The sequence below is a fragment of the Anguilla rostrata genome, chromosome 10, assembly GCF_018555375.3.
Source record: "Anguilla rostrata isolate EN2019 chromosome 10, ASM1855537v3, whole genome shotgun sequence".
Classification (NCBI taxonomy): Eukaryota; Metazoa; Chordata; class Actinopteri; order Anguilliformes; family Anguillidae; genus Anguilla; species Anguilla rostrata.
The window spans coordinates 4,616,534-4,630,450 of NC_057942.1; the positions used below are offsets into that span (position 1 = coordinate 4,616,534).

General features: G+C 47.4%; 1 protein-coding gene across 1 annotated transcript; it reads left to right on the forward strand.

The window, feature by feature from the left end:
- The first annotated feature begins 343 nt into the window (after positions 1 to 343).
- lztr1 (leucine zipper like post translational regulator 1) lies at positions 344 to 13,775 on the forward strand. The gene is made up of 21 exons (XM_064297508.1): positions 344 to 928; positions 1,053 to 1,115; positions 1,199 to 1,255; positions 1,371 to 1,450; positions 1,555 to 1,663; positions 2,103 to 2,186; positions 2,305 to 2,362; positions 2,681 to 2,820; positions 3,056 to 3,257; positions 3,694 to 3,738; positions 4,776 to 4,886; positions 5,167 to 5,286; positions 5,390 to 5,458; positions 8,929 to 9,118; positions 9,488 to 9,657; positions 9,780 to 9,936; positions 10,047 to 10,173; positions 10,325 to 10,474; positions 11,220 to 11,325; positions 11,860 to 11,940; positions 12,653 to 13,775. Exons 1-21 carry the CDS (start codon positions 759 to 761, stop codon positions 12,767 to 12,769), a joined length of 2,406 nt encoding a protein of 801 aa, XP_064153578.1. The 5' UTR covers positions 344 to 758; the 3' UTR covers positions 12,770 to 13,775.
- Positions 13,776 to 13,917: the final 142 nt, after the last annotated feature.

The following is a 13,917-nucleotide window of genomic DNA, read 5'->3' on the forward strand; positions in this document are numbered from 1 at the left end:
CATACCAAATATTCTTTCTATCACTAGCTTTGGTTCATATGCATGTTCGTGTGAAGGAAGCTTCAAAAAGCATATATTCTTGTTTTCCTGACTTTGTAATATAAAGCGTTGAAAGCTAACAGGCTCGTATCATGTCCAATGCCTATCAAAGGCGAGTGCGGGTTAGCTGCGATTAGCAAAACAACCTGTTCAGTCGGAGCAGCGATTGGTTTTGGTTGTAATCCCACAATACAACGCGCTAAACCAATCTTCTTGTTCATGGGAAATGACGTTCTATTTGTACCAAACGAGCTAAAGAACCATTCACAACAACAGACAGTGAACTACAATATCCAGTAACCGTTGGATGACGGGGCGTGTGTGAGGGCAGTGATGGTTTTGTTTTGGCTGAATCGAGCTGCGCAGACTTTTCTTCTACCTGTTTGTAGTATTCACAATCATTAGCGATGTAGATAGTCTGTCCTATAAGTGCTTTTTATTTTTTATTGTAGTTAAAATTTGTAAAATGGGTTTGATATCTGGCTGCTGTAGTTTCTGGTAACTGGTTTCAAACCAACAATTAACTAGCTTGCTTGCTAGCAAGCTAGCGATAGCTAGTTGGCTAAGTTAGCTTACTCTGCCCTAGCTGCCCACACAATTTTGTTTGTTAGACAAGTAAATTAGCTAGCAAGCTTGCTAATTTGCCGACGTTTTCCGTCTTGGCATAGCGTAGCAGAGATATTTATTGTGCATTCCGTATCTTGTTATGCTGCACTTGAATGTCATGGTTTCCGAGAACCATGTCTTGTAAATCCAAAGTTGCCCCGAGTGTTGACTTTGACCACAGCTGTTCGGACAGCGTTGAATACCTAACACTAAACTTTGGTCCTTTCGAAACTGTCCATCGCTGGAGACGACTTCCACCGTGTGACGAATTTGTGGGTGCAAGGTAAAGAGCTAACGCTAACTTGATTGAGTCGTTGTTATAAATGGCTAACCTCTTCGATCTGTGACCTAAATGATGCTCGCTATTGCTGCCACAGAAAACCTGACCCTGTCGTTTAATATTGCAGACGCAGTAAGCACACAGTCGTGGCATATAGGGATGCGATTTATGTGTTCGGGGGAGACAATGGGTGAGTATTTTTCGGGTTCTGTCTTTTTCCTCTGCTCTTCTGTTGGATGGGCATTAATTCGTGTTCGCCGTTGATTCACGCAGGAAGAACATGCTGAATGATTTGCTGCGTTTCGACGTGAAAGACTGCTCTTGGTGCAGGTATGTAATTCTTATTGCAATGACACTGTCCTGATCGTACTCTTAAAGCGGTATGGTACTGTGTGTGCAAACTCGGACCTCACCGTATCTTCTGCCGCATTTGCTTTCCTGTCAGAGCTTTTACAACCGGCACACCCCCTGCACCAAGGTACCACCATTCTGCTGTGGTCTATGGGAGTAGCATGTTCGTTTTTGGTGAGTCTCACACTTTTTTTGTTTTAGAAGTATCCCCTGATATTTTGATTCTCGTTTTCCTTCCCTTCAGCCAGGGTTAGAACTAATATGTTTTGCTCCTCCAGGCGGCTACACAGGGGACATCTACTCCAACTCCAATCTGAAGAACAAAAACGACTTGTTTGAGTACAAATTTGCCACAGGCCAGTGGGCTGAGTGGAAAGTGGAGGGCAGGTACTGTACACAGCATTACTGCACCCAGCAGAAATACCACTTACATTACGTCACATTACAGGCATTTAGCAGACGCTCTTATCCAGAGCGATTTACAAAGTATTTTACATAGCCCTTCTAATCATTGCAAACTTTAGAGCATTTTATGTTTCTTTATATTACATTAGAGGCATTTAGGAGACATAACTTTTATACATAGCATTTACATTGCATCCATTTATACAGCGTAATAAATACTGCAGGCAGGTTAAGTACATTGTTACTTGTGACCTTTAGGTTACATGACCAGTTCCTTACATGTTATACTACACTAATCAACATGAACACTTTGCTCAATAGCATTATAGAAATGTCCATTCTATATCCATCACCTCTGGATGCACAGTCCAGCCTGTCTACTGCAGTTGTTTCTTGAAAATAAATGTACTGTTTGTTCTAGGTTGCCGGTTGCCAGATCAGCACATGGGGCCACAGTCTACAACGATAAGCTCTGGATTTTTGCCGGATATGATGGAAATGCCAGGTGAGTTTCCTAAAAAAAATAAAACTAAAGTCTGCTACAGCTGAAATTCGGATGAACTGCTCAGTGAATGTAGATTTAACAGTGGCTTGTGAGAGGTGACTAATTTGTCCTCCCCCAGGTTAAATGACATGTGGACCATCAGTCTTCAGGATCGGGAGCAAGCGTGCTGGGAGGAGGTTTGACTTCATTATTCATTTTTTTCTAAAAGACGAGGTGAAGTAGCTGCTTGTCTCAGATATGCAGTTACATGATGTGTGTATGTAATAGTTCAAATGCTTATATAACAGCAATATGCATCGTTCTGGGTCAGTGGCCTTGGTTGAAAAGCAGGCCTGCTCTGATTGTGGATTTGCATTGTGTCCATGTAGGTTTGTGCAGCGGGGTTATATAGTTGTCCATGGAAAAAGACCCAGATTTCCTGTATGAGAAGATGTGGCTGTGATGATGAGGGGGGGCATTGTAACTCTGTTTTTCCGTTCCCCCGCCCCCCACAGATTGAGCAGAGCGGGGAGATCCCACCGTCCTGCTGTAACTTCCCCGTGGCTGTATGTCGGGACAAGATGTTCGTGTTCTCCGGACAGAGCGGCGCCAAGATCACCAACAACCTCTTCCAGTTTGAGTTCAAGGGCAACATGTAAGCACAGCACGGGAGCTGAACACTGCCCGCCTATGGCAACTGAACACCGCCTGCCAAGGGCAGCTGAGCATCACCGGCCATATGTTGCAATGTGCTTTTGGGTTCCTTTAATGACATGTAATACGTGAAATATTCTGTTATTTTTTTCAGTGGGGAAGGGCATCTGCTAGCCGTCATTTGAAAACTCCTGCATGAGGGTCTTTATTTTGTACTATCCCCCCCCCCCCCCCAGGTGGACCCGCATCCCTACGGAGCACCTCCTCCGAGGCTCCCCCCCGCCACCCCAGAGGCGCTACGGGCACACCATGGTGGCGTTTGACCGCCACCTCTATGTTTTCGGAGGGGCGGCCGACAACACCCTGCCCAACGAGCTGCACTGCTACGACGTGGACTCCCAGACCTGGGAGGTGATCCAGCCCAGCCTGGACAGCGAGGTACGCGGGCGGGGCCGCGCGAGCAAGGCGCTATACTGGGCCCGGTGTCATTCTCGACAGCTCCCTCTACGGCAGCGTCACGTATGATAGCGGTGGCGGGAAGTCGCGTTAAAAGGGCATCAGATAAAATTGGGCTGGCTTGGAATCTTAGCTGGTTGACATTTCCTGTCCCTGTTGTTACACTGTGTTTGTCACATGTTTGAGCGTGGATACGTTACCCCTTCGGGGCATTTGATACTGATACATCGCCCCCAAGTTGACATTTGGTTTGCGCCATAATTCCTCATTTGGGCATTAAAGGGGGTTGGGAGCGATGGGGAGCTGTTTTTTTCTTCACTGGTTCACAGGGATTGGCTGCTGGGCAGGTTGGGGGCGTGGTTTGAGTGTTTGATTGACGTGTATCTGTTTTTAAGTACTGCTGCTCTCTGCCTTCCAGGATCCCCTTGGCAACGAGATGACTTCATCTCAAGGGTTTATCCTGGTAAAAGAACTTTAATCAACTAGAAACTGACTTTCAAATTCTTTCCTTTTTTTTTTGCTGTCTGCTTGGTGTGTTTTAAAATTAATACCGGAGTCATTTACTGTAACCTTTTGTTGATATTATGAAGTCAATTAGCAGTTGCGTTTCTCCTGCTAACTTTCGGTAAATCATCAATATACTTTCACAAGCACAAACACGGCAAAAAAATTAAGCAGCGAGCAACTTTATTAATCATTAGAAACTTATTCATAGGCAAGTCTGAAACACCTGCTGCAGTTACAAGCTATAAACACTGCAGACATAACAGATGAAGCTTTATGTCCCCCTCTAGTCCAACATGGCCCCTCACAGATGGTGTCTGGTTTGTGAACGTAAATGCAGATTCTCTATGGCATTTCACTGGAGTACTGAAAGTCTATACTATAATAATGCCAAACTACAGCTAGCAGGTGCACATACATTTACTCCCCAAACATTCTGAGTTAATTCATGGATACCTAGTCCCTCACTTGCCTGACATTACCAGGGATGGGTATTGTTTAGATTTAGCCGATACCAATGCTAAAATGCTACTGGCGCCTGAACTGATACTTTTAAAAATGTTTTATTTGATCGCCGGTTTTGGTACCTCACCCTATACACTGCTGATCCCGCCCCCACGCCCCACTCACTCACTCACTTTGCCTTTTTGTTTTTGCCGGAGTGCGAAGGTGTGAGACCGAAGAGGAGTGAAGAATTTCGGTGTCCCCTTCCGCCTGCGCCCGCCCCCCCCCCCCCCCTCGCTCTCACCATCAGTTTTTACTTTTCCTTGCAGTCGTGTTGAAGTGACGGACGGCTAGCTGCCTCTGTGACTTACCGTGACTGGAGCGTAGCCACCTTGGTGATGGACAGTGACGGACAGTGACTGACGGCTAGCCACCATGGTGGTGGACAGTGACGGATGGCTAGCCGCCTCGGTGACGGACGGTGATTGACAGCTAGCCGCGGCGGCGACTTCCCCCGTTGAGCTCCTCCTGTGCGTCTCTCTCTCCCCCCAGATGCCCAGCGGGCGGCTCTTCCACGCCGCGGCGGTGATCCACGACGCCATGTACATCTTCGGCGGGACCGTGGACAACAATGTGCGAAGCGGGGAAATGTACCGCTTCCAGGTGAGCTGCCGCACTTCACACAGGCACAGTACAGTGCATTTAACGTATAAATGAGAATTAATAAAACAAGAAAGTTGTTTTTTTCTCTCATCTCAAGGTAACTTGTAAAACGGATCACATAACTAAACTTTGTAGAGTTTGACCGCAAAGTGCACTGCACTATGCCAAGTGACCAAACGAGCCTTTAACCTTGACCATTGTATGAGTGAAATGTAATGGATGTAAGATAAATAGATTTAATGCTGTACGTATTTTTGATGGGTCTGTATTTTCCCTGTAGTTTTCGTGCTACCCGAAATGTACGCTCCATGAAGACTACGGCAAACTGTGGGAGAACCGGCAGTTCTGTGACGTGGAGTTCATCCTGGGGGAGGTGAGTCTGTCTGGAATTCGGTGTTTTGTACGGTGCATGCATCCTACTTACGCAGTAGTGTCTGTATGGAACATGCCCCAAAAATCCTTGCTTTACCTCTTTGCTTCGTTGCTGTCGTCTTCTCGTCAAGCGCTCGCCTCTGCTGTACTGCCTGCCTGCTGCAAAAAGATCTCTGCATCGTCGGGAGCGGCAGAAGCAGGTCAGCAGAGTGCTGCTTCAAAAACCATGTTCACTGCTTCATAAACTGCCTCTAATGCTTCATAAACCATCTCTACTGCTTCATACTCTGCCTCTAGTGCTTCAAACACTGTTCACTGCTTCATAACGCCTGCTCGCTTCATAAACATCACTGCTTCATGTTACACTGCTTCTATGCTTCATAACATCTCTGTACTGCTTCAAACACTGCTGCTACCTGCTGTTCAAACCTTCTCTACTGCTTCATACACCACTGCCTCTACTGCTTCATAAACCATCTCTACTGCTTCATACTGCCTCTACTGCTTCAAACCACTGCTTCTCTACTGCTTCATACTCATGCTCTATGCTCTACTGCTACTTCATAACTGCCTCTACTGACTTGCCACGTAAACCATCTCTACTGCTTCATACTCTGCCTCTACTGCTTCATACACCACTGCTCTACTGCTTTCATACTACATGCCTCTACTGCTTCATAAACTCTCTCTACTGCTTCATACCCATGCCTCTACTGCTTCATACACCATCTCTACTGCTTCATACACTGCTCTACTGCTTCATAACCATCCTACTGCTTCATACACTGCCTCTACTGCTTCATAAACCTCTACTGCTTCATAAACCATGCTCTACGCTTACCTGCTCTACTTAACCATCCTCTACTGCTTCATAACCTGCTCTACTGCTTCATAACTCTACTGCTTCATACACGCTCTACTGCTTCATAAACCATTCTCTACTGCTTCATACACTGCCTCTACTGCTTCAATACAACTGCTCTCACTGCTCATAACATCTCACTTCTCAACACTGCTTCTACTGCTTCATAAACCATCTCTACTTACTGCCCTTCATACAATGCTCTCTTGCTTCATACCCATGCCTCTACTGCTCATAACCTCTATGCTTCATACACTGCCTCTACTGCTTCATAAACCATCTCTACTGCTTCATACACCACTGCCTCTACTGCTTCATAAACCATCTCTACTGCTTCATACTCTGCCTCTACTGCTTCAAACACTTTCTCTACTGCTTCATACACTGCCTCTACTGCTTCATAAACCATCTCTACTGCTTCAAACACTTTCTCTACTGCTTCATACACTGCCTCTACTGCTTCATAAACCATCTCGACTGCTTCATACTCTACCTCTACTGCTTCATACTCTGCCTCTACTGCTTCATACACCACTGCCTCTTCTGCTTCATACTCTGACTCTACTGCTTCATACACTGCCTCTACTGCTTCATAAACCATCTCGACTGCTTCATACTCTACCTCTACTGCTTCAAACACTGCCTCTACTGCTTCATAAACCATCTCTACTGCTTCATACACTGCCTCTACTGCTTCATAAACCATCCCTACTGCTTCATACACTGCCTCCGATGCTTCATAAACCATCTCTACTGCTTCATACTCTGCCTCTACTGCTTCAAACACTTTCTCTACTGCTTCATACACTGCCTCTACTGCTTCATAAACCATCTCTACTGCTTCATACACTGCCTCTACTGCTTCATACATTGCCTCTACTGCTTTGTTACGTCCCTCTTAGGGTCTAGGGGTAGGAGGCAGTACGTAACATATATATATAAAAATAAAGTGTCCGGGTGAAAAGGTGTTGTGCACGTGAGGTATAAATAATCAGGGCAGACAAAGTTGCAGGTGATTTTAAAGGTGTTATTATTATTATTATAAGTGCAAGTGAGGTGATATTTACATTTGTACAATTACACAAAACAAGACACAACTAGGTCACAAGGCCAAGGGACATGGATGTAGCCAAAGTAATGAAATAAACAAAACCAAACAGCGCTAGAACAAAATATAATCTAACTATCTAAGAAAAATAAGACACTCTAGCTACTCTTACAAACCAAAAATACATAGTTGGCAACCACCCCTTTACTAATGTGTCTATACAAGTTTTCTTCCTGCGTGTGGCACCAATGTATAGAGGCCTCTGTCTTACCTGCCCAGGGCCTTAACCACACACAGACAACCACACATACACAAGCAGGGAAAAACGTTTACGCGCACACTCACAGGTCTCCAATCTCTACAACACACAGCACAAACAACAGAGTCACAACAAGAGAGACCACGAGCTGCAGGAGCCACGTAGCTTTTATATTCCAGAGGAGGGATGTGATTGGTGGAGGCGGGACCAGGTTAATGATGATTGACAGCGGGGACAGCGAATGGAATGATGAATGGCTCTCCTGCAGTATTACAGAGGGGGAAGAAAACACACACGACGTGGAACGTAACACTTCATACACCACTGCCTCTACCTCTACTGCTTCATAAACCATCTCTACTGCTTCATACACCACTGCCTCTTCTGCTTCATACTCTGACTCTACTGCTTCATACTCTGCCTCTACTGCTTCATACACTGCCTCTGCTCATAAACCATCTCTACTGCTTCATACACTGCCTCTACTGCTTCATAAACCATCTCTACTGCTTCATACACTGCCTCTGCTGCTTCATACACTGCCTCTACTGCTTCATAAACCATCTCTACTGCTTCATACACCACTGCCTCTACTGCTTCATAAACCATCTCTACTGCTTCATACACTGCCTCTACTGCTTCATAAACCATCTCTACTGCTTCATACTCTGCCTCTACTGCTTCATAACCTCTACTGCTTCATACTCTGCTCTACTGCTTCATAAACCATCTCTACTGCTTCATACACTGCCTCTACTGCTTCATACATTGCCTCTACTGCTTCATACACCACTGCCTCTACTGCTTCATAAACCATCTCTACTGCTTCATACTCTGCCTCTACTGCTTCATACACTGCCTCTACTGCTTCATAAACCATCTCTACTGCTTCATACTCTGCCTCTACTGCTTCAAACACTTTCTCTACTGCTTCATACACTGCCTCTACTGCTTCATAAACCATCTCTACTGCTTCATACACTGCCTCTACTGCTTCATACACTGCCTCTACTGCTTCATAAACCATCTCTACTGCTTCATACTCTGCCTCTACTGCTTCATACACCACTGCCTCTACTGCTTCATACTCTGACTCTACTGCTTCATACACTTTCTCTACTGCTTCAAACACTTTCTCTACTGCTTCATACTCTGCCTCTACTGCTTCAAAATTCTTTTTAATGTTCTATCTTTACTGCTTCATATTACATCTCTAATGCTTCATACACACAACTGCTCACGCTTCAAACTTTCTATGCTCATAACATGCTCACTGCTTCATAAACTCTCTACTGCTACACTGCCTCTACTGCTTCATAAACCATCTCTACTGCTTCATACACCACTGCCTCTACTGCTTCATACTTTGCCTCTACTGCTTCATACACTGCCTCTACTGCTTCAAACACTTTCTCTACTGCTTCAAATGTAACTGACCTCAGCAGTGGCGTTCAGTGTTGTGAGGTGATGATGTGACGCCTCCCGTCCAATCCCTGTGCAGAGGAGCAGGCCGGAGGGCGGCGAGGAGAGCGAGGAGGGCGCGACGGGCGGTCAGAAGGAGGTTCCCGCGGCGACCAGGCCCTCGGGGTCCCAGCCCATGCTGGAGGTCAGCATTCGCGAGGCGGAGGCCCAGCCCTTCGAGGTGCTGATGCAGTTTCTGTACACGGACAAGATCCAGTACCCCCGCAAAGGTCAGACCCCCGCTTCGCCCTTTTTTTAAAAATTTGCTTTCTTTAAATTTGGCCATAGTAATGTGGAATATGGCCGGCTTGCTGGTTGGTTGAACCCATTGTTCTAGGATTGCACGATTTAGCAGTGACCTCGCCCTATGACACACCACAGGGCGTGCAGATTTAGTTGTAACTCAACGCTTAATCGGTTAATGCAGTAATGTGTCCTATCTGGTTTCTCAGACATGAATTGCTTGCTGATATTTACAGTGAAAAGTGAAACCACCACAATTATATTCAGGCTTTTCTATGGGTAACGGTGAATATCCCAGGATTAGAGTCCTCGGGGAGTGTTGATGAATGCCGCTGCGTGTCTGCGTTGGGGCGCAGGTCACGTTCAGGATGTCCTCCTGATCATGGACGTCTATAAGCTTGCCCTGAGTTTCAAGCTGTCCCGCCTGGAGCAGCTGTGCGTGCAGTACATCGAGGCGTCGGTGGACCTGCAGAACGTTCTGAGCGTGTGTGAGAACGCCAGTAAGCTCCAGCTAGACCAGCTCAAGGTAACACCCCCTGCCCCCCCCCCCCCCTTCCCCAATGAGAAAGCATAGCAGATTGCCCATTTTCCATTTATCCAAAGCTTTTCACACAAACCTTCACGCGCGTCCATCTCTTCGTTCCCTAGGAGCACTGCCTTAACTTCGTGGTGAAGGAGACGCACTTTAACCAGGTGATCATGACCAAGGAGTTTGAGCACCTCTCCACCCCGCTCATCGTGGAAATCGTCCGCCGGAAACAGCAGCCGCCACCGAGGGTGTACTCGGACCAGCCCGTCGACATTGGTAGGCCCGACGCTCTAGCGCCACCTTGTGGCAGTGTGCCCATTGAGCCTTTTCGCTTCCTGTTGCTAAGGGACCCCCCGAGTTCAATCCCCCTCCTCTCTGCCCCTCAGGAACGTCCCTGGTGCAGGATATGAAGGCCTATCTGGAAGGGGCGGGGCTGGAGTTCTGTGACATCACCCTGCTTTTGGACGGACACCCTCGGCCCGCCCACAAAGCCATCCTAGCTGCCCGCTCCAGGTAAGATAGAAATGGGGACCTCCTGGATCTCTGCTTGCTGACTGACATCTTTATTAGAACTCATCCTCTCTCTCCCTCTTCCTCTTTTTTTCTCTATCCTCCCCCTCTCCCTCCCTCTCTCTCTCTCTCTCTCTCTCTCTCTCCCCCACAGCTACTTCGAGGCCATGTTCCGCTCCTTCATGCCCGAGGACGGCCAGGTGAACATCTCCATCGGGGAGATGGTGCCCAGCAAGCAGGCCTTCGAGTCGATGCTACGCTACATCTACTACGGGGACGTCAACATGCCCCCGGAGGACTCTCTGTATCCCCCCTAAAGCAGGCCCTAAAGCTGCCACCCTGAATAGCTGCCTGCCTTCTGCATGTCCTGTGTGCCACACTGTGTCTGTCACAGTCTGTACTCCATGATGGTGGCACGTGCGATGCCGTTCAGTAAAACCCCAGGTTTAGCTGGTATTTTCAAAGGCATACTATGCAGGATTTTTAGCCTCGCTGTGGCCCTGTGTTTACAAGCAAGCAGTCTCATCGTCTGTCCTCAATCACAGCCACTCGCCTCTGTTCTTTTATTTTATGTCTGTTTTTATACCGTGTTTTATTTTATGTCTGTTTTTAAATGGCCGTCACCATCAAGGACAAGCAATGCCACTGTTGACTGGTTTTCGAATGAGCTCAGTCACTGTGCTTGAACCTTCTTCACCTCCACGAGGGGCAATAACTAGCTGGCTACAAACGCTCCTCTGAAATCTGATCCCCCCCGCACCGGCTCTGCAGCCACACCCACCCCTCCCCACACAGAAAAGAGCGTCACGCCCAGAAATATCCCGAACACTTTTTAGAAGAAGAAATGCATGCAAAGGAGCTTGAACTCGCCAAATGTGTGCAAAGATGGAGATGGCCATTGCATTCTACATATGACCGAGTGTGGTTATTTTATAATATTTTCAAAGTAAAAGTCCTGCATAGTGTGCCTTTAACTTTACTTATTATCGATTGGTTGGTTGGTTTAGTTCAGTTTTTGTGGGTTTCAGCTTCCTTGACTCTTGACCCAGTTACCTGTTTGCAGCTCCGTATTACTACGGCTTCTCCAACAACAGGCTGCAGGCCTACTGCAAGCAGAACCTGGAGATGAACGTTACCGTGGAGAACGTCCTGCAGGTACGCCATTGCCGTTTTCACACCTGAGCTCCTAGAGAGAGTCCGCGTGCAGCCATACAGCCGGCGACGAAGTCCATCCGTCCATTCGTCCATCCATTATCTAGCCTGCTTATTCCTGGTCAGGATTGGGGTGTGGGGGGCTTGGGGCTAGAGCCTATCCCAGCATGCATTGGGTGAATAATGTCTTGCTTAAAGTACCTAATGTCACCCTAATATAAAATGCTTTATAGCAGTAGTAACCAACCCTGTTCCTGGAAATCTACCATCCTGTAGGTGTTCATTTCAACCCTAATTCGGCACACCTGACTCTACCAATTAGCAGCTCAGTGCAGCCATTTAGCTGTTGAAAGAGGTGTGCTTTGTTCGGGTTCCAGTGAAAACCTACAGGAAGGTAGATCTCTGGGAACAGGGTTGGGCGCCACCTCTGAATAGCGTGTGTGAGGTTCAGGGTTGGGATCAGTGCAGTTCTGTGTTGAGAGGGAATTGCGGGTTTCTCTGTGTATTTGGCTCATTTTGATTGGCGCCTGGTTGCAGATCCTGGAAGCCGCAGATAAGACCCAGGCCCTGGACATGAAGAAGCACTGCCTGCACATAATCGTCCATCAGTTCATCAAGGTGGGTGGGCTGCTGTCTGGGGCCCTGTCCGTCTGCTGGCCCCTGCGGCACGGCTGAACGTCCCCCGGGGGGGGGGTGGGGGGGTGGGGCACGTGCGCTCAGACATGATAGGACCGGGCCCCCCCTCCCCCTTTCCCCGCTCCCCCAGGGACTCTGTACCCTGAGCCGACCAGAGGGGGATGCGTTTCCCCCTTGAGCTTGGTTCCTTCTGAGGTTTTTTCCCATCTGCCACTGGGAGTTTTTCCTTGCCACTGTTGCTTTAGGCCTGCTCCTGTTGGGGGTCTAGGCCAGGGTTGTCTGTGAAGCGTATTGTGACAACTGTCTGTGAAATGCGCTATATAAATTAATTTTGATTGATTATTGATTGATGGTCTGTGGAGAGGCCTAACTTGCAAAAGTCACGTAAACAGACTTTCTTAGTCACGAGCTCTTCTGTGCCTACACAACACACACACACACACACACATCGTGCACTCGGTCGGTCCAGCTACCAATCAGGGCTTTGGCCTGTTTGAATGCTCCCATTGACTTGGTGCCGCTGTATTTATACGGTAACTGCATGCTGTTCAGTACCGGCCTACGTTTTTTTTGGTGTCCATTTCCATTTTTGGCTTTGGGTTGGGTTGGGTTGGTTTGGATTTGTGTTGCTGGCTGCTTGTTTATGGTTTTTGTTTCTCCCCTCCCCTCCCCTCCCTCCCCCCCCCTTCCCAAGGTGTCCAAGCTCCCCAACCTGAAGTCGCTGAGCCAGCTGCTGCTGCTGGACATCATCGAGTCGCTAGCCGCCCACATTTCGGACAAACAGTGCGCCGAGATGGGTGCCGATATTTAGCAGGTGTCTCCGCCGCCCCCAACCCCCCCACGTCCTCCACAGTCACTCCTCCGGGGCCCCCCCCCCCCACCCCCCATTCCCGGCGCACGCTCCACAACGTTAGCGCCTCCGCAGACCGCCGCGCCGGTGCATGAACGACGCCCCGCCCACTTCCTCCGCCCGCTTCCTCCGCGTTCGCTTGATGTTTGCGCCGATTCTTCATCCACCCGTTTGAACTTTTTGGTCGTATTTTCGTTTTTTTGCTGCCACACGACGTTGGGTATACTGTATGGGTACGTACCACAATGCTAAGACGGCTACACGCTCTCATTTGTCACTTTTACGTTCTGTTACGTTCTGACTCCGTCTGTGACGTTACGGGCGTCTTCAGGTGTACACTACAACAAAAGCAGTCTTAAAATGAGAGCAGGCGTCAGGTTTTTTCTTTTTTTTTTTGTGTTTCCTTATCAGGAATAAAATATCACGTAATTCAAGACTATTTATTTCATGGACCGGATCTTTTTTCTCTGGTGGGAAGACCGATCGCTTGTTTGTGAAAGATGAGAGTCTGGGTTGGCCTTTAATGAGACAAAATCACATTGCAGTGTCTTACGTTTAGATGCGTGTTTTTAACAAACAGTCACTCCTGGACCTATTGCGTTCATGCCAATTATCATTGAAGATGCAAACCTCAAGTGTACCCTGTTACATATCTCATGACCGTGTTCCTTATTTCCTGTCGTCAGGGTTACTGTATCTGCCTTGTCGAGCTTTGACAGTACGGAAAGCTGTTATATATATCGGCATATTGACCTGTCTTTTTTTTTTTTTTCGTCTCGCAAACCTTGTGTCATTGTGATAAAGTAATACAGGTCGACATTAAAGCCTCCGTTTTACGTGCTTTCGCGAGTTGTGTATGACCGTATGTTTGTGTTTGTTTGTGTACACCATACTGTGATGAATGTATGATTACGTTAGCCACTTGTATTACAGTATATGCCTTAATAAATTAGGAATATGGAATTCATAGAGCTGTTCTTGTGTGTTTAATGGCCAATGCGCACACACACACACACACACACATTCACTAAGCCATCTGTGGTTCAATTTTGTGTGTGCAAGTTTCAAATAATCATTATAAAGGCAAACATTCCTCACTCGTGTGTTGT